Source organism: Tachyglossus aculeatus, chromosome Y4, assembly GCF_015852505.1.
Source record: "Tachyglossus aculeatus isolate mTacAcu1 chromosome Y4, mTacAcu1.pri, whole genome shotgun sequence".
In the NCBI taxonomy this organism is placed as follows: Eukaryota; Metazoa; Chordata; class Mammalia; order Monotremata; family Tachyglossidae; genus Tachyglossus; species Tachyglossus aculeatus.
In genome coordinates, this window is record NC_052096.1 from 12,227,584 (window position 1) to 12,248,609 (window position 21,026).

General features: G+C 48.2%; 1 protein-coding gene across 2 annotated transcripts; it reads right to left on the reverse strand.

The window, feature by feature from the left end:
• Positions 1 to 1,604: 1,604 nt before the first annotated feature.
• On the reverse strand, positions 1,605 to 17,666 carry SLC50A1 (solute carrier family 50 member 1). Of its 2 annotated transcripts, XM_038768814.1 has the most exons (6): positions 17,569 to 17,666; positions 15,338 to 15,415; positions 12,695 to 12,818; positions 8,272 to 8,433; positions 1,941 to 2,060; positions 1,605 to 1,856 (listed from the first exon to the last, which is right to left on the reverse strand). In XM_038768814.1, the coding sequence occupies exons 1-6, from the start codon at positions 17,649 to 17,651 to the stop codon at positions 1,755 to 1,757; spliced, it is 669 nt and encodes a 222-aa protein (XP_038624742.1). In that variant the 5' UTR covers positions 17,652 to 17,666; the 3' UTR covers positions 1,605 to 1,754. The 2 variants fall into 2 exon arrangements, with proteins under 2 accessions (XP_038624742.1, XP_038624743.1); XM_038768815.1 differs by lacking the exon at positions 8,272 to 8,433.
• Positions 17,667 to 21,026: the final 3,360 nt, after the last annotated feature.

Consider the following 21,026-nt stretch of genomic DNA (forward strand, 5'->3'; position numbering starts at 1 on the left):
TTGTACATATTTATTCTATTTTATTTTGTTAATACGTTTTGTTTTGTTATCTGTCTCCCCCTTCTAGACTGTGAGCCCACTTTTGGGTAGGGACCGTCTCTCGATGTTGCCAACTTGGACTTCCCAAGCGCTTAGTCCAGTGCTCTGCACACGGTAAGCGTTCAATAAATACGATTCAGCGAATGAGTGAAAATCAATCATATTTACTGGGCGCTTACTGTGTGCACAGCACTGGACTAAGCGCTTGGGAAGTCCAAGTCGGCAACATCTAGAGACTAGTCTCTACCCAACAGTGGGCTGACAGTCTAAAAGTGAAAATGCGGTCTAAATCCAAGTAGAAAAATCAGTAAATCTGTAGTATTGAGTGCTTACTTTGCGCACAGGACACTGTACTAAATTCACAGGAAAGCGCTTAACAAATACCATCATCATTATTATTATTATAAGTGCTTTGGAGCAGGGCACCTGTATAGCATCAATCGTATTTATTGAGCGCTTCCTGTGTGCAGAGCACTGGACTAAGCGCTTGGGAAGTCCAAGCTGGCAACCTCTAGAGACAGTCCCTACCCAACAGCGGGCTGACAGTCTAAAAGTGAAAATGCGGTCTAAATCCAAGTAGAAAAATCAGTAAATCTGTAGTATTGAGTGCCTACTTTGCGGGCAGGACACTGTACTAAATTCACGGGAAAGCGCTTAACAGATACCATCATCATTATTATTATTATAAGTGCTTTGGAGCTGGGCACCTGTATAGCATCAATCGTATTTATTGAGCGCTTCCTGTGTGCAGAGCACTGGACTAAGCGCTTGGGAAGTCCAAGCTGGCAACCTCTAGAGACAGTCCCTACCCAACAGCGGGCTGACAGTCTAAAAGTGAAAATGCAGTATAAATCCAAACAGAAAAATCAGTAAATCTGTAGTATTGAGTGCTTACTTGGCGGGCAGGACACTGTACTAAATTCACGGGAAAGCGCTTAACAGATACCATCATTATTATTATTATTATAAGTGCTTTGGAGCTGGGCACCTGTATATCATCAATCGTATTTATTGAGCGCTTCCTGTGTGCAGAGCACTGGACTAAGCGCTTGGGAAGTCCAAGTTGGCAACCTCTAGAGCCAGTCCCTACCCAACAGCGGGCTGACAGTCTAAAAGTGAAAATGCGGTCTAAATCCAAACAGAAAAATCAGTAAATCTGTAGTATTGAGTGCTTACTTGGCGGGAAGGACACTGCACTAAATTCACGGGAAAGCGCTTAACAGATACCATCATAATTATTATTATTATTATAAGTGCTTTGGAGCAGGGCACCTGTATAGCATCAATCGTATTTATTGAGCGCTTCCTGTGTGCAGAGCACTGGACTAAGCGCTTGGGAAGTCCAAGTTGGCAACCTCTAGAGACAGTCCCTACCCAACAGCGGGCTGACAGTCTAAAAGTGAAAATGCGGTCTAAATCCAAGTAGAAAAATCAGTAAATCTGCAGTATTGAGTGCTTACTTGGTGGGAAGGACACGGTACTGAATTGGTGGGAAAGCGGGACCCCCCATGCCCATCTCCCCCGACGCCCCCCGCCCTTCCCCGCTTCAGGGAGCAGGCGGAGAGTGAGGGTGAGTGTTTTATTATAAGGCACAGCACGGAACCAGTCTCCATCCTTTACAGCCGGGATGTGAATTACGCAAAAAATAATCTCTCGTGGAAAAATAAAACGGGATATCTCCCCCCGCCGCCCGTGGAGGAAGCCCGCCGGCCGCCTCAGGCCTGGAGAGGCCTGTAGGCCCGGTCTTGCGTCGAGGGGTACCGCCCGAACAGCCAGAGCCGCACGACGCTGGTGACCACGCCAGGCGCGTTGGGGACCTGTCGGGGGGGACGGGGGAGAGGGTGAAGTCGGGGGGGACGGCACGGGGGTCCCCTCCAGCCCCCCAGCCCCCCGCCACTGACCGTGATGTAGAGGTCGTCGAGCCGCAGGCCGTAGAGGGTCCAGGCGGAGGAAGCGAGCAGCGTGGCCAGCGTCAAAGGGTAAGACAGACACTTGGTAGACTGAGTCTGGATGATCTTGGCCTGGGGTGGACGGGGGGGGGGGGGGGGGGGGGGGGGGGGGGGGTCACGGCACGCCCCCCCCCCCCCGCCCCAACTGACCAATCAATCCAATTTATTGAGCGCTTACTATGCGCAGAGCACCGGACTAAGCGCTTGGGAAGAACAAATTGGCAACATATAGAGACGGTCCCTACCCAACAGTGGGCTCACAGTCCACTCTGCCCAATCAATCAATCAATCAATCGTATTTACTGAGCGCTTACTATGTGCAGAGCACTGTACTAAGCGCTTGGGAAGTACAAATTGGCGTCACATAGAGACAGTCCCTGCCCAACAGTGGGCTCACAGTCTAAAAGGGGGAGACACCCGGGCAAAGCACCGCTTCAGGGTCCCTCCTCCGGGAAGCCTTCCGGGCCTGGGTCCCTGCCCTCCCGCGCATCCAGGGAAGCAGCGTGGCTTAGTGGGAAGAGCCCGGGCTCGGGAGTCAGAGAACCTGGGCTCTAATCCCGGCTCCGCGGCTTGCCTGCTGTGTGACCTCGGGCAAGCCACTTCACTTCTCCGGGCCTCAGTTCCCTCATCTGGAAAATGGGGATTAAAAGTGTGGGACCACCTGATTACTCTGTACCCACCCCAGCGCTTAGAACAGTGCTTGGCACGTAGTAAGCGCTTAACAAATACCACCATTATTATTATTATTATTATTAACAGTGTCAGGCGTCCCCTGTCATCCGGCACACACGTGACCGCGTGTAGAGAAGCAGCGTGGCTCGGTGGGGAAGAGCCCGGGCTTTGGAGTCGGAGGTGGTGGGTTCAACTCCCCGCTCTGCCAACTGCCAGCTGGGTGACTTTGGGCAAGACACTTCACTTCCCTGGGCCTCAGTTCCCTCATCTGTCAAATGGGGATGAAGACTGGGAGCCCCAAGTGGGGCAACCTGATCACCTCGTATCCTCCCCAGCGCTTAGAAAAGTGCTTGGCACATAATAAGCGCTTAATAAATGCCATTATTATTATTATTATCATCAATCGTATTTATTGAGCGCTTACTATGTGCAGAGCACTGTACTAAGTGCTTATTATTATTATTATTATGTAGAGAAGCAGCGTGGCTCAGTGGAAAAGAGCCCAAGCTTGGGAGTCAGAGGTCATGGGTTCAACTCCCCACTCTGCCAACTGCCAGCTGGGTGACTTTGGGCAAGGCACTTCACTTCTCTGGGCCTCAGTTCCCTCATCTGTCAAATGGGGATGAAGACTGGGAACAGCTTGTATCCTCCCAAGCGCTTAGAAAAGTGCTTTGCACATAATAAGCACTTAATAAATGCCATTATTATTTATTATTATAGAGAGAAGCAGCGTGGCTCAGTGGAAAAGAGCCCGAGCTTGGGAGTCAGAGGTCATGGGTTCAACTCCCCGCTCTGCCAACTGCCAGCTGGGTGACTTTGGGCAAGACACTTCACTTCCCTGGGCCTCAGTTCCCTCATCTGTCAAATGGGGATGAAGACTGGGAGCCCCAAGTGGGGCAACCTCATCACCTTGTATCCTTCCCAGCGCTTAGAAAAGTGCTTGGCACATAATAAGCGCTTAATAAATGCCATTATTATTATTATCATCATCATCATCAATCGTATTTATTGAGCGCTTACTATGTGCAGAGCACTGTACTAAGCGCTTATTATTATTATTATTATGTAGAGAAGCAGCGTGGCTCAGTGGAAAAGAGCCCGGGCTTTGGAGTCAGAGGTGGTGGGTTCAACTTCCCGCTCTGCCAACTGCCAGCTGGGTGACTTTGGGCAAGGCACTTCACTTCTCTGGGCCTCAGTTCCCTCATCTGTCAAATGGGGATGAAGACTGGGAGCAGCTTGTATCCTCCCCAGCGCTTAGAAAAGTGCTTTGCACATAATAAGCACTTAATAAATGCCATTATTATTATTATTATAGAGAGAAGCAGCGTGGCTCAGTGGAAAAGAGCCCGAGCTTGGGAGTCAGAGGTCATGGGTTCAACTCCCCACTCTGCCAACTGCCAGCTGTGTGACTTTGGGCAAGACACTTCACTTCTCTGTGCCTCAGTTACCTCATCTGTCAAATGGGGATGAAGACTGGGAGCCCCAAGTGGGGCAACCTGATCACCTTGTATCCTTCCCAGCGCTTAGAAAAGTGCTTGGCACATAATAAGCGCTTAATAAATGCCATTATTATTATTATCATCATCATCAATCGTATTTATTGAGCGCTTACTATGTGCAGAGCACTGTACTAAGTGCTTATTATTATTATTATTATTACGTAGAGAAGCAGCATGGCTCAGTGGAAAAGAGCCCAAGCTTGGGAGTCAGAGGTCATGGGTTCAACTCCCCACTCTGCCAACTGCCAGCTGGGTGACTTTGGGCAAGGCACTTCACTTCTCTGGGCCTCAGTTCCCTCATCTGTCAAATGGGGATGAAGACTGGGAGCAGCTTGTATCCTCCCCAGCGCTTAGAAAAGTGCTTTGCACATAATAAGCACTTAATAAATGCCATTATTATTATTATTATAGAGAGAAGCAGCGTGGCTCAGTGGAAAAGAGCCCGAGCTTGGGAGTCAGAGGTCATGGGTTCAACTCCCCACTCTGCCAACTGCCAGCTGTGTGACTTTGGGCAAGACACTTCACTTCTCTGTGCCTCAGTTACCTCATCTGTCAAATGGGGATGAAGACTGGGAGCCCCAAGTGGGGCAACCTGATCACCTTGTATCCTCCCCAGCGCTTAGAAAAGTGCTTGGCACATAATAAGCGCTTAATAAATGCCATTATTATTACGTAGAGAAGCAGCGTGGCTCAGTGGAGAAGAGCCCGGGCTTTGGAGTCAGAGGTGGTGGGTTCAACTCCCCACTCTGCCAACTGCCAGCTGGGTGACTTTGGGCAAGACACTTCACTTCTCTGGGCCTCAGTTACCTCATCTGTCAAATGGGGATGAAGACTGAGAGCCCCAGGTGGGGCAACCTGATCACCTTGTATCCTTCCCAGCGCTTAGAAAAGTGCTTGGCACATAATAAGCGCTTAATAAATGCCATTATTATTATTATCATCATCATCAATCATTTATTGAGCACTTACTATGTGCAGAGCACTGTACTAAGCGCTTATTATTATTATTATGTAGAGAAGCAGCGTGGCTCAGTGGAAAAGAGCCTGGGCTTTGGAGTCAGAGGTGGTGGGTTCAACTCCCCGCTCTGCCAACTGCCAGCTGGGTGACTTTGGGCAAGACACTTCACTTCCCTGGGCCTCAGTTCCCTCATCTGTCAAATGGGGATGAAGACTGGGAGCAGCTTGTATCCTCCCCAGCGCTTAGAAAAGTGCTTTGCACATAATAAGCACTTAATAAATGCCATTATTATTTATTATTATAGAGAGAAGTAGCGTGGCTCAGTGGAAAAGAGCCCGGGCTTTGGAGTCAGAGGTGGTGGGTTCAACTCCCCGCTCTGCCAACTGCCAGCTGGGTGACTTTGGGCAAGACACTTCACTTCTCTGGGCCTCAGTTACCTCATCTGTCAAATGGGGATGAAGACTGGGAGCCCACCGTGGGACAACCTGATCACCTTGTATCCTTCTCAGCGCTTAGAACAGTGCTTTGCACATAGTAAGCGCTTAATAAATGCCATTATTATTATGTAGAGAAGCAGCGTGGCTCAGTGGGAAAGAGCCCAGGCTTTGGAGTCAGAGGTCATGGGTTCTAATCCCAGCTCTGCCAATTGTCAGCTGTGTGACTTTGGGCAAGTGACTTAACTTCTCTGGGCCTCCGTGACCTCATCTGTAAAATGGGGGTTAAGACTGTGAGCCCCACGTGGGACAATCTGATCACCTTGTAACCTCCCCAGCGCTTAGAACAGTGCTTTGCACATAGTAAGCGCTTAATAAATGCCATCATTATTATTATTATTATTACTATGTGCAAAGCACCGTTCTAAGCGCTGGGGAGATTACAAGGTGATCAGGTTGTCTCACGGGGGGCTAACATTTCAATTCCCATTTTACAGATGAGGTAACTGAGGCCCAGAGAAGTGAAATGACTTGCCCGGGGTCACCCAGCAGACAAGTGGATTATTATTAATAATAATAATAATATTGGTATTTTTTAAGCACTTACTATGGGCCAAGCACTGTCCTAAGCACTGGGGTGGATACAGGGTAGTCGGATTGTCCCACATGGGGCCCCCAGTCTTCATCCCCATTTTACAGATGTGGGAACTGAGATCCAAAGAAGTGAAATGACTTGCCCGGGATCACCCAGCAGACAAGTGGATTAATAATAATAATAATAATAATAATAATAATGGTATTTGTTAGGCGCTTACTATGTGCCAAGCACCGTTCTAAGCGCTGGGGAGGTTACAAGGTGATCAAGTTGTCCCACAGGGTGCTCACAGTTTCAATCCCCATTTTACAGATTAGGGAACTGAAGCCCAGAGAAGTGAAATGACTTGCCCAGGGTCACCCAGCAGACAAGTGGATTAATAATAATAATAATAATAATAATAATAATAATAATAATAATAATATTGGTATTTTTTAAGTGCTTACTATGGGCCAAGCACTGTTCTAAGCGCTGGGGAGATTACAAGGTGATCAGGTGGGAACTGAGGCCCAGAGAAGTGAAATGACTTGCCTGGGGTCACCCAGCAGACAAGTGGATTAATAATAATAATAATAATAATAATAATAATAATATTGGTATTTTTTAAGCGCTTACTATGGGCCAAGCACTGTTCTAAGCGCTGGGGAGATTACAGGGTGATCAGGTGGGAACTGAGGCCCAGAGAAGGGAAATGACTTGCCCGGGGTCACCCAGCAGACAAGTGGATTAATAATAATAATAATAATAATAATATTGGTATTTTTTAAGCGCTTACTATGGGCCAAGCACTGTTCTAAGCGCTGGGGAGATTACAAGGTGATCAGGTGGGAACTGAGGCCCAGAGAAGTGAAATGACTTGCCCAGAGTCACCCAGCAGACAAGTGGATTAATAATAATAATAATATTGGTATTTTTTTAAGCGCTTACTATGGGCCAAGCACTGTTCTAAGCGCTGGGGTGGATAGAGGGTAGTCGGGTTGTCCCACGTGGGGCTCCCAGTCTTCATCCCCATTTTAGTCCAGTGCTCTGCACACAGCAAGCGCTCAATAAATACGACTGAATGAAGGGGAACTGAGGCCCAGAGAAGTGAAGCGACTCGCCCAAAGTCACCCAGCTGACGGTCGGCGGAGCGGGGACTTGAACCGCCCACTGTTGGGCAGGGACCGTCTCTCTATGTTGCCAATTTGTACTTCCCAAGCGCTTAGTACAGTGCCCTGCACATAGTAAGCGCTCAATAAATACGATTGATGATGATGATGATTGAATGAATGACTAGACTGGGTAGGGACCGTCTCTCGACGTTGCCAACTTGGACTTCCCCGCACACAGTAGGCGCTCGATAAATACGACCGATGGATCAGCGCTTAGAACAGTGCTTTGCACATAGTAAGCGCTTAATACCTTTATTATTATTATGTACTGGGCGCGTACTGTGTGCGGAGTGATGAGTGCTCACAGTTTTAGACTGTGAGCCCACTGTTGGGTAGGGACTGTCTCTCTATGTTGCCAATTTGTACTTCCCAAGCGCTTAGTACAGTGCTCTGCACATAGTAAGCGCCCAATAAATACGATTGATGATGATGAGCCCCTTCCTTCCTCTCCCCCTCGTCCCCCTCTCCATCCCCCCATCTTACCTCCTTCCCTTCCCCACAGCACCCGTATATATGTATATATGGTTGTACAGATTTATTACTCTATTTATTTATTTATTTATTTTACTTGTACATTTCTATCCTATTTATTTAATTCTGTTGGTATGTTTGGTTCTGTTCTCTGTCTCCCCCCTTTAGACTGTGAGCCCACTGTTGGGTAGGGACTGTCTCTATGTGTTGCCAATTTGTACTTCCCAAGCGCTTAGTCCAGTGCTCTGCACATAGTAAGCGCTCAATAAATACGATTGATTGATTGATTGATTGATTGATTGATGACCTCCGACTCCCAAGCCCGGGCTCTTCCCACCGAGCCCCGCCGCTTCTAGACCGCGAGCCCGCCGTTGGGTCGGGCCCGTCTCTCGACGCTGCCAACTTGGGCTTCCCAAGCGCTTAGTCCAGTGCTCCGCACAGAGTGAGCGCTCAATAAGTACGACCGATTGATCCCCCCCGGGGGCGGGGGGATGGCCACGCACCAGGTCCGCCATGGGAGAGAGGTACATGCTGATGGTGAAGAAGCTGCAGAAGAGGCCCAGCTGCCGGAGCCGGACGTCCCGGTCGGGCACGAGGAGGTGGAAGTAGCAGTAGCCGATGAGGAGGACGCCCAACAAGGCCGCCGTCTGCAGGAGGGCCGGACCCTGGGGGGTACGGGGCCGCCGGGAGGGAAGGGAGACACAGGAACGGGTGAGCCCCCGTACTCCGGGACACACAATCAATCAATCAATCGTATTTACTGAGCGCTTACTGTGTGCAGAGCACTGGACCAAGCGCTTGGGAAGTCCAAGTTGGCAACATCTAGAGACGGGCCCTACCCGACAGCGGGCTCACAGTCTAGAAGGGGGAGACGGAGAACAAAACCAGATTAACAAAATAAATAGAATAGATATGGACAAGTAAAATAAATAGAGTGCGCTTACTGTGTGCAGAGCACTGGACTAAGCGCTTGGGAAGTCCAGGTTGGCAACATCTAGAGATGGGCCCTACCCGACGGCGGGCTCACAGGCTAGAAGGGGGAGACGGAGGACAAAACCAAACGTATTAACAAAATAAAATAAATAGAATAGATATGTACAAGTAAAATAGAGTAATCAATCAATCAATCGTATTTGTTGAGCGCTTACTGTGTGCAGAGCACTGGACTAAGCGCTTGGGAAGTCCAAGTTGGCAACATATAGAGACGGTCCCTATGCAACAGTGGGCTCACAGTCTAGAAGGGGGACACAGAGAACAAAACCGAACATATTAACTAAATAAAATAAATAGAATATAGATGTACAAGTAAAATAGAGTAATCAATCATATTTATTGAGCGCTTACTGTGTGGAGAGCACTGGACTAAGCGCTTGGGAAGTCCAAGTTGGCAACATCTAGAGACGGGCCCTACCCGACAGCGGGCTCACAGGCTAGAAGGGGGAGACGGAGGACAAAACCAAACGTATTAACAAAATAAAATAAATAGAATAGATATGTACAAGTAAAATAGAGTAATCAATCAATCAATCGTATTTGTTGAGCGCTTACTGTGTGCAGAGCACTGGACTAAGCGCTTGGGAAGTCCAAGTTGGCAACATATAGAGACGGTCCCTATGCAACAGTGGGCTCACAGTCTAGAAGGGGGACACAGAGAACAAAACCGAACATATTAACTAAATAAAATAAATAGAATATATATGTACAAGTAAAATAGAGTAATCAATCATATTTATTGAGCGCTTACTGTGTGGAGAGCACTGGACTAAGCGCTTGGGAAGTCCAAGTTGGCAACATCTAGAGACGGGCCCTACCCGACAGCGGGCTCACAGTCTAGAAGGGGGCGACGGAGAACAAAACCAAACGTATTAACAAAATAAAATAAATAGAATAGATATATACAAGTAAAATAGAGTAATCAATCAATTGATCGTATTTGTTGAGCGCTTACTGTGTGCAGAGCACTGGACTAAGCGCTTGGGAAGTACAAGATGGCAACATATAGAGACGGTCCCTACCCAACAGTGGGCTCACAGTCTAGAAGGGGGAGACAGAGAACAAAACCAAACATATTAACAAAATAAAATAAATAGATATGTACAAGTAAAATAATAAATAGAGTAATAAATCCGTACAAACATATATACATATATACAGGTGCTGTGGGGAAGGGAAAGAGGTAAGACAGCGGGGATGGAGAGATGGATAAACCTACACTCTTATCCAAACTTCCCTCAGTTGCCCGGGTCATTTTTCTACAAAAACGTTCAGTCCACGCCTCCCCTCTCCCCCAGAACAACCGGTGGTTGTCCATTCCTTCCTTCATTCATTCATTCAATAGTATTTATTGAGCACTTACTGTGCACAGAGCACCGGACTGAGCGCTTGGGAAGTCCAAGTTGGCAACATCGAGAGATGGTCCCTACCCAACATTCATTCAGTCAGTCAATCGTATTTATTAAGCGCTTACTGTGCACAGAGCACCGGACTGAGCGCTTGGGAAGTCCAAGTTGGCAACATCGAGAGACGGTCCCTACCCAAGATTCATTCATTCATTCAATCGTCCTTATTGAGCGCTTACCTTGTGCAGAGCACTGGACTAAGCGCTTGGGAAGTACAAGTTGGCAACATATAGAGACGGTCATTCATTCAGTCTTCTAGACTGTGAGCCCATTGTTGGGTAGGGACCGTCTCTGAATGTTGCCAACTTGGACTTCCCAAGCGCTTAGTACAGTGCTCTGCACACAGTAAGTGCTCAATAAATACGACTGAATGAATGAATGAATGTTGCCAACTTGTACTTCCCAAGCGCTTAGTCCAGTGCTCTGCACACAGTAAGCGCTCAATAAATACGATTGAATGAATGAATGAATCTTGATGAATTCATTCAATCGTATTTATTGAGCGCTTACTGTGTGCAGAGCACTGGACTAAGCGCTTGGGAAGCACAAGTTGGCAACATAGAGAGACGGTCCCTACCCAACAGCAGGCTCACAGTCTAGAAACAGAGAACAAAACGTATTAACAAAATAAAATAAATAGAATAAATATGTACAAATAAAATAGAGTAATAAATATGTACAAACATATATACCTGTCCATCCGTCTCCGTATCAGACAGAGGCCCCTCCTCGTGGGCTTTAAAGCCGTCCATCACCTTGCCCCCCTCCTACCTCACCTCGCTGCCCTACTACTCCCAACCCGGCCCGCACACTTGGCTCCTCTAATAATAGTAATGATGGCATTTATTAAGCGCTTACTATGTGCCAAGCACTGTCCTAAGCACTGGGGAGGATATAAGGTGATAATAATAATAATGATGGCATTTATTAAGCGCTTACTATGTGCCAAGCACTGTCTTCATCCCCATTTGACAGATGGGGGAACTGAGGCCCAGAGAATAATAATAATGGTGGTATTGTTAAGCGCTTACTATGTGCCAAGCACTGTCTTCATCCCCATTTGACAGATGGGGGAACTGAGGCCCAGAGAATAATAATAATAATGGTGGTATTGTTAAGCGCTTACTATGTGCCAAGCACTGTCCTAAGCACTGGGGAGGATATAAGGTGATAATAATAATAATAATGGCATTTATTAAGCGCTTACTATGTGCCAAGCACTGTCTTCATCCCCATTTGACAGATGGGGGAACTGAGGCCCAGAGAATAATAATAATAATAATGGTGGTATTGTTAAGCGCTTACTATGTGCCAAGCACTGTCTTCATCCCCATTTGACAGATGAGGGAACTGAGGCCCAGAGAATAATAATAATGGTATTTGTTAAGCGCTTACTATGTGCCAAGCACTGTTCTAAGCGCTGGGGAGGTTACAAGGTGATCAGGTTGTCCCATGTGGGGCTCACAGTCTTCAACCCCATTTTACAGATGAGGTCACTGAGGCCCAGAGAAGTGAAGGGACTTGCCCAAAGTCACCCTGCTGACAAGTGGCAGAGCAGAGATTTGAACCCATGACCTCTGACTCCAAAGCCCAGGCTCCATTTATTTATTTATTTTATTTGTACATATTTATTCTATTGATTTTATTTTGTTAATATGTTTTGTTTTGTTCTGTCTCCCCCTTGTAGACTGTGAGCCCGCTGTTGGGTAGGGACCGTCTCTAGATGTTGCCAACGTGTGCTTCCCAAGCACTTAGTCCAGTGCTCTGCACACAGTAAGCGCTCAACAAATACGACTGTATGAATGAGTGAATTTATTACTCATTTATTTTATTTGTACATATTTATTCTATTTATTTTAGTTTGTTAATAGGTTTTGTTTTGTTGTCTGTCTCCCCTTTGAAGACCGTGAGCCCGCTGTCGGGTAGGGACCGTCTCTCGATGTTGCCCACTTGGACTTCCCAAGCGCTTAGCCCAGTGCTCTGCACACAGGAAGCGCTCAATAAATACGATTGATTGCTGATCATCTACTACGACTCAATCTGTTGCCAACTTGGACTTCCCAAGCGCTTAGCCCAGTGCTCTGCACACAGGAAGCGCTCAATAAATACGATTGATTGCTTGATTACTCTATTTTACTTGTACATATCTATTCTATCTATAGATATGAATCTATTGAAGCGCTCAATAAATACGACTGATTGCTGATCATCTACTACGACTCAATCTGTTGCCAACTTGGACTTCCCAAGCGCTTAGTCCAGTGCTCTGCACACAGTAAGCGCTCAATAAATATGATTGAATGAATGAATGATTGATTGATTGATTGAATGATGACCCACCCCGCAACTTGCCCCCGGCCTGTCTCGGCGGCCCAGCCCCGTCCTAGCCCATCCTTGGGTCGCCCGCCCCGATTTGGGCCCGGATGGTGCCTGGGCACCTCCGCCCGCCGCAGGTCATCATCATCATCATCATCATCAATCCCTCGCCCACCGTCCCCTCCCCGGCCCCCCGGGAACCGTCCCGCACCTTGCGAGGCACGTAGTAGACGTACGTGACCATGAAGAGGGTCTGGAGTGCCGCCCCCACCGCGTTGACCGAGATGAGAGTCCAGTCGCCCTTCAGGGCTCCGTAGCTGAGCCAGCTCAGATTGCTTGTGGGGTGGGAGGGGTGGATGATAATAATCATTTTTAATAATAATAATAATAATAATAATAATATTTATTTGACTTGTACATATTTACTATCCTATTGCGATTACAGGGAAGACTATTACTATTCGAGGGAGGCAGCGTGGCTCAGCGGAAGGGAATAATAATAATGATGATGGCATTCTGTACAAAGGAAACAGAGTAATGAATATGTACAAATGAAATACAGTAATACATATGTACAAATGAATGAGAGTAATGAATATGTACAAATGAAACAGTAATGAATACGCACAATGTTGCTGACTTGTACTTCCCAAGCGCTTAGTGCAGTGCTCTGCACACAGGAAGCGCTCAGTAATTACGACGGAATGAATGAATGAATGGAAGGAGTACAGTGCTCTGCACACAGTAAGCGCTCAGTAAATACGATTGAATGAATGAATGAATGAAGTCCAGTGCTCTGCACACAGTAAGCGCTCAATAAATACGATTGAATGAATGAAAAGAGTACAGTGCTCTGCACACAGTAAGTGCTCAATAAATACGACTGAATGAATGAAGAGTACAGTGCTGTGCACACAGTAAGCGCTCAGTAAATACGATTGAATGAATGAATGAAGAGTCCAGTGCTCTGCACACAGAAAGCGCTCAGTAAATACGGTTGAATGAATGAATGAAAAGAGTACAGGGCTCTGCACACAGTAAGCACTCAGTAAATATGATTGAATGAATGAAAAGAGCATGGACTTTGGAGTCAGAGGTCATGGGTTTAAATCCCGGATCCATCACTTAATAATAATGATGATGGCATTATGTACAAATGAAAGAGTAATGAATATGTACAAATGAAATACAGTGATACATATGTACAAATGAATGAAATAGAGTAATGAATATGTACAAATGAAATAGAGTAATACATATGCACAAATGAAATAGATCAATGAATATGTACAAATGAAATAGAGTAATACATATGTACAAATGAAATACAGTAATGAATATGTACAAATGAAAGAGTAATACATATGCACAAATGAAATAGATCAATGAATATGTACAAATGAAATAGAGTAATACATATGCACAAATGAAATAGAGTAATACATATGTACAAATGAAATAGAGTAATACATATGCACAAATGAAATAGAGTAATACACATGCACAAATGAAATAGAGTAATACATATGCTCAAATGAAATAGAGTAATGAATATGTACAAATGAAATAGAGTAATACATATGTACAAATGAAATAGAGTAATACATATGCACAAATGAAATAGAGTAATACGTACAAATGAATAATGAATATGAACAAATGAAATACAGCAATACATATGTACAAATGAAATAGAGTAATACATATGCACAAATGAAACAGAGTAATACATATGCATAAATGAAATACAGTAATGACTATGGACAAATGAAATAGAGTAATACATATGCATAAGTGAAATAGAGTAATGAATATGTACAAATGAAATAGAGTAATCCATATGCACAAATGTAAGAGTAATGCATATGTACAGATGAAATAGAGCAATCCATATGCACAAATGCAATAGAGTAATGAATATGTACAAATGAAACAGAGTAATGAATATGTACAAATGAAATGGAGGAATGAATATGCACAAATGAAATAGAGTAATGAATATGTACAAATGAAATACAGTAATCCATATGCAAAAATGAAATAGAGTAATGAATATGTATAAATGAAATAGAGTAATCCATACGCACAATGAAACAGAGTAATGAACACGAACAAATGAAACAGAGTAATGCATATGTACAAATGAAATAGAGTAATACATATGCACAAATGAAACATCATCATCATCATCATCATCATCAATCGTATTTATTGAGCGCTTACTATGTGCAGGGCACTGTACTAAGCGCTTGGGAAGTCCAAATTGGCAACATCTAGAGACGGTCCCTACCCAACAGTGGGCTCACAGTCTAGAAGGGGGAGAAACAGGGTAATGCATATGTACAAATGAAATAGAGTAATCCATAGGCACAAATGAAACAGAGTAATGAACATGAACAAATGAAACAGAGTAATGCATATGTACAAATGAAATAGAGTAATACATATGCACAAATGAAACATCATCATCATCATCAATCGTATTTATTGAGCGCTTACTATGTGCAGAGCACTGTACTAAGCGCTTGGGAAGTCCAAATTGGCAACATCTAGAGACGGTCCCTACCCAACAGCGGGCTCACAGTCTAGAAGGGGGAGAAACAGGGTAATGCATATGTACAAATGAAATAGAGTAATCCATAGGCACAAATGAAATAGAGTAATGAATCTGTACAAATGAAATAGAGTAATCCATGTGCACAAATGAGATGAATAGAGTGATAAATGTGTACAAATGAAACGAACAATGACTAGGTCCCCATCGGGGCGGTGGGGAGGGGGCTCAATCTGGGAAGGCTCCCTGGAGGAGGGGTCCCCCCCCTCCCTCCATCCCGCCCCTCCCCCCGCCTCTCACTTGACGTGCGTGGTGAGGAAGGGCAGGAACTGGACGCTGTCCACGCTGCGGCTCAGGCGCATGCGCCGCAGGTCCGACCTGCCGAACACGGGAGGCGCAGGCCCCGCCCCCAACGCCTCAGGCCCCGCCCCCAACGCCTCAGGCCCAATCAATGAGCCTCAGTCCCCGCCCCCCGCCTCAGGCCCCGCCCCCAACGCCTCAGGCCCAATCCATGAGCCTCAGGCCCCACCCCATGAGCCACAGGCCCGCCCCCAGCGCCTCAGCCCCCGCCCCCAACAACGCCTCAGTCCCCGCCCCTCTGCCTCAGGCCCCGCCCCCAACGACGCAGGCCCCGCCCCCAATGCTACAGGCCCCACCCCCAACGCCTCAGGCTCCGCCCCTCGACCGACGGCCCGCCCCCAACGCCTCAGGTCCCGCCCACCGCGTCGGAGACCCCGCCCCCAACGCCTACAGGCCCCGCCCCCTGAGCCCCAGGCCCCGCCCCTCTGCCATCTAATAATAATAATAATTGGCATTTGTTAAGCGCTTACCATGTGCAAAGCACTGTTCTAAGCGCTGGGGAGGATACAGGGTTATCAGGTGGCCCCACGTGGGGCTCCCAGGCTTAATCCCCATTTTACAGATGAGGGAACTGAGGCCCAGAGACGTGAAGTGGCTCGCCCGAGGTCACACGGCAGACACGGGCTTTGGAGTCGGAGGTCACGGGTTCAAATGCCGCCTCGGCCACTTGTCAGCTGGGTGACTTTGGGCAAGTCGCTTCACTTCTCTGGGCCTCAGTGACCTCATCTGTCAAATGGGGATGAAGACTGGGAGCCCCCCGGGGGACCACCTGATCGCCTTGTAACCTCCCCAGCGCTTAGAACAGTGCTTTGCACATAGTAAGCGCTTAATAAATGTCACTATTATCACTATTATTATTACAGTATCTCAGTGCTTAGGACAGTGTCTGGTACATAGTAAGCACTTATCCACTATCAATAAATAAATTCCATTGATTGATTGATAGGGAGCTCCCCGGGGGACAGCCTGATCAACTTGTAACCTTCCCAGCGCTTAGAACAGTGCTTTGCACATAGTAAGCGCTTAATAAATGTCACTATTATCACTATTATTATTACAGTATCTCAGTGCTTAGGACAGTGTCTGGTACATAGTAAGCACTTATCCACTATCAATAAATAAATTCCATTGATTGATTGATTGATAGGGAGCTCCCCGGGGGACAGCCTGATCAACTTGTAACCTCCCCAGTGCTTAGAACAGTGCTTTGCACATAGTAAGCGCTTAATAAATGTCACTATTATCACTATTATTATTACAGTATCAGTGCTTAGGACAGTGTCTGGTACATAGTAAGCACTTATCCACTATCAATAAATAAATTCCATTGATTGATTGATTGATAGGGAGCTCCCCGGGGGACAGCCTGATCAACTTGTAAACTCCCCAGCGCTTAGAACAGTGCTTTGCACATAGTAAGCGCTTAAATAAATGTCACTATTATTATTATTATTATTACAGTATCTCAGTGCTTAGGACAGTGTCTGGTACATAGTAAGCCCTTATCCACTATCAATAAATAAATTAAAATAAATATAATAAATAAATTGAGAAGCAGCGTGGCTCAGTGGAAACAGCCCGGGCTTCGGAGTCAGAGGTCATGGGTTCGAATCCCGGCTCCACCACCAGTCTGCTGTGTGACCTTGGGCAAGTCACTTAACCTCTCTGAGCCTCAGTTACCTCATCCGTAAAAAGGGGGATTTAGACAGTGAGCCCCACGTGGGACAACTTGATCACACTGTATCCCCCCAGCGCTTGGAACAGTGCTTTGCACATAGTAAGCGCTTAACAAATGCTATTATTATTATTTTATTATTATTCCACTGATTGGTACATAGTAAGCGCTCAATAAATGCCATTTCAAACAACAAACGATGTGGCGGAGGCAGGATTCGAACCCATGACCTCGGACTCCAAAGCCCGGGCTCTTTTCCACGGAGCCGCGCTGCTTCTCCCTCCCGCCCTGGAAGACGTCAGGCCCCGCCCCAAGACGTAAGCCCCTCCCCTTACGTCAGGCCCCGCCCCAAGACGCAAGTCCCGCCCCTTACGTCAGGCCCCGCCCACAAGACGCAGGCCCCGCCCCCTTCCCCTCCCCTCCCCCGCTCTCCCGGAAGCGGCCACGTCCCACCGCCCCCGGTAGCCCCCGCCCCCCGGGCGCCCCGGGCCCTCACAGGCCGGTGGAGAACATGGCGAGGGTGAAGAGCACGCAGGCCCCGGACAGGAGCGAGTCCGCTGCCGCCGACACCTCCTCCATCCTGCCCCGGGCCCCTGCCCGCCGGAGCCACGCCCCTCCGTGACGTCACGCCACGCCAGCCGCGGCCGGGCCACGCCCCCGGCCAATCAGGCCTCGTAGCTCCACGCCCTCCGTGACGTCACGCCCCGCCCCCTCAGCCGGACCCCCCCACCCACCGACCAATCAGGCCGCGGGGCTCCACGCCCCTCCGTGACGTCACGTCACGCCCCGCCCCGACAGGGTCATTCATTCATTCATTCAATCAATCGTATTTATTGAGCGCTTACTGTGGGCAGAGCACTGTACTAAGCGCTTGGGAAGTACAAGTTGGCAACATAGAGAGACGGTCCCTACCCAACAGCGGGCTCACAGTCTAGAAGGGGGATCAATCAATCAATCAATCAATCAATCGTATTTATTGAGCGCTTACTATGTGCAGAGCACTGTACTAAGCGCTTGGGAAGTACAAATTGGTATCACATAGAGACAGTCCCTACCCAACAGTGGGCTCACAGTCTAAAAGGGGGAGACAGAGAACAGAACCAAACATACCAACAAAATAAAATAAGTAGGATAGAAATGTACAAGTAAAATAAATAAATAAATAAATAGAGTAATAAATATGTACAACCATATATACATATATACAGGTGCTGTGGGGAAGGGAAGGAGGTAAGACGGGGGGATGGAGAGGGGGACGAGGGGGAGAGGAAAGAAGGGGCTCAGTCTGGGAAGGCCTCCTGGAGGAGGTGAGCTCTCAGCAGGGCCTTGAAGGGAGGAAGAGAGCGAGCTTGGCGGAGGGGCAGAGGGATTGGGGGCATTCCAGGCCCGGGGGATGACGTGGGCCGGGGGTCGATGGCGGGACAGGCGAGAGCGAGGTACGGGGAGGAGATTAGTGGTGGAGGAGCGGAGGGTGCGGGCTGGGCAGTAGAAGGAGAGAAGGGAGGTGAGGTAGGAGGGGGCGAGGTGATGGATGGATGGACAGCCTTGAAGCCCAGGGGGAGGAGTTTCTGCCTGATGCGCAGATTGATTGGTAGCCATTGGAGGTTTTTGAGGAGGGGAGTGATATGTCCAGAGCGTTTCTGGACAAAGATAATCCGGGCAGCAGCATGAAGTATGGATTGAAGTGGAGAGAGACACGAGGATGGGAGATCAGAGAGAAGGCTAGTGCAGTAGTCCAGACGGGATAGGATGAGAGCTTGAATGAGCAGGGTAGCGGTTGGGATGGAGAGGAAAGGGCGGATCTTGGCAATGTTGCGGAGCTGAGACCGGCAGGTTTTGGTGACGGCTTGGATGTGAGGGGTGACTGAGAGAGCGGAGTCGAGGATGACACCAAGGTTGCGGGCTTGTGAGACGGGAAGGATGGTAGTGCCGTCAACAGAGATGGGAAAGTCAGGGAGAGGACAAGGTTTGGGAGGGAAGACAAGGAGCTCAGTCTTCGACATGTTGAGCTTTAGGTGGCGGGCGGACATCCAGATGGAGATGTCCTGAAGGCAGGAGGAGATGCGAGCCTGGAGGGAGGGGGAGAGAGCAGGGGCAGAGATGGAGATCTGGGTGTCATCAGCGTAGAGATGATAGTTGAAGCCGTGGGAGCGAATGAGGTCACCAAGGGAGACAGACAACAAAACAAAACATATTAACAAAACAAAATAAATAGAATAGTAAATATGTACAAGTAAAATAAATAGAATAATATGTACAAACGCATGTACAGGTGCTGTGGGGAGGGGAAGGAGGTAGGGCCGGGGGGCGTGGAGAGGAAGGAGGGGTCCCGCCCTCTGGCCAATCAGGCCGCGAGGCTCCACACCCCTCTCCGTGACGTCTCGTCCCGCCCCCTCAACCGGGCCCCGCCCACCAACCAATCAGGCCGCGAGACTCCACGCCCTCACCCGTGACGTTACGCCCCGCCCCCTCAATCGGGCCCCGCCCCCTGGCCAATCAGGCCGCGAGGCTCCACGCCCCTCCGTGACGTCACGTACCGCCCCCTCAGCAGGGGCCCGCCCCCTGACCCATCAGACCGCGAGATTCCCCGCCCCCTCCGTGACGTCACTCCCCGCCCCCTTCCGCCTCCGAGGCAGTGGCCCCCACCTGCCCAAGTCCGGACTGGCCTCTCCCTCCCCGCCCCCGAGAGGTCATTCATTCATTCATTCATTCATTCATTCATTCACTCTTTCATTCATTCATTCATTCATTCATTCACTCTTTCATTCATTCACCCGTTCATTCATTCGTATTTATTGAGTGCTTATTAATAGTAATAATAATGATGCCTGGCCCATTCATTCATTCATTCATTCATCCATTCATTCATTTATTTATTCACTCGTTCATTCATTCATTCATTCACTCGTTCGTTCGTTCGTTCGTTCATTCATTCATTCATTCGTATTTATTGAGCGCTTACTAATAGTAATAATAATGATGCCTGGCCCATAGTAAGCGCTTAACAAATACCATCATCATTATTATTAGCAGTAGAGCCTCTAAGGACTTGTTAATAATAATAATAATAATAATAATGGCATTTATTAAATGCCTGCTATGTAACAAGCACTGTTCTAAGCGCTGGGGAGGTTACAAGGTGATCTGGTTGTCCCCCATGGGGCTCACAGTCTTCATCCCCATTTGACAGGTGAGGGAACTGAGGCCCAGAGAAGTGAAGTGACTTGCCCAAAGTCACAGAGCTGACAATTGGCAGAGCCGGGATTTGAACCCATGACCTCCGACTCCAAAGCCCGGGCCCTTTCCACTGAGCCACGCTGCTTACTGTGTGCCAAGCCCTGTTCTAAGCGCTGGGGAGGTTCCAAGGCGATCAGGTTGTCCCACAGCGGGGGGCTCACGGTCTTCATCCCCATTTTCCAGATGAGGTCACTGAGGCCCAGAGAAGTGAAGTGACTGGCCCAAAGTCACACAGGTTGTCGTCCCACAGAGGAGGGGCTCACAGTCTTCATCCCCATTTTCCAGATGAGGTCACTGAGGCCCAGAGAAGTGACAGGCCCAAAGTCACCCAGCTGACAGTTGGCGGAGTTGGGATTTGAACCCGTGACCTCCAACTCCGAAGCCCGGGCTCTTTCCACTGAGCCACGTGGCTGTGTGTAGAGCACTGTACTAAGCGTCTGGAAGGTCCTGGGGCTTTGCTCTCCCCCCAGCAAGGCCCAAAAACCCAGGCCTGGCCTTGGGTGCCCAGTACCCTCCCACCCCGTCTCCGTCCCCTCCCTTATCGGGGAAGCCGCCCCTGGCACCGTGGATTGGCACCCTGGATTGGCACCACTTGGCTGGGCACCCCCCAACCGGCGCCCCGGCCTGCCTTCTAGCCTGTGAGCCCGCTGTTGGGTAGGGACTGTCTCTCTATGTTACCAATTCGGACTTCCCAAGCGCTCAGTCCAGTGCTCCGCC

Bases quoted from the DNA above. Each gene is read 5' to 3' on its own strand.
- SLC50A1 (XM_038768814.1), bottom strand. From the start codon at position 17,651: ATGGAGGAGGTGTCGGCGGCAGCGGACTCGCTCCTGTCCGGGGCCTGC. The intron at 8,434-12,694 runs GTGCGGGACGGT...CGTACCCCCCAG, and splicing joins TCTACTACGTGCCTCGCAAG to GGTCCGGCCCTCCTGCAGAC. The intron at 2,061-8,271 runs GTGCGTGGCCAT...CGTCCACCCCAG, and splicing joins TCTCTCCCATGGCGGACCTG to GCCAAGATCATCCAGACTCA.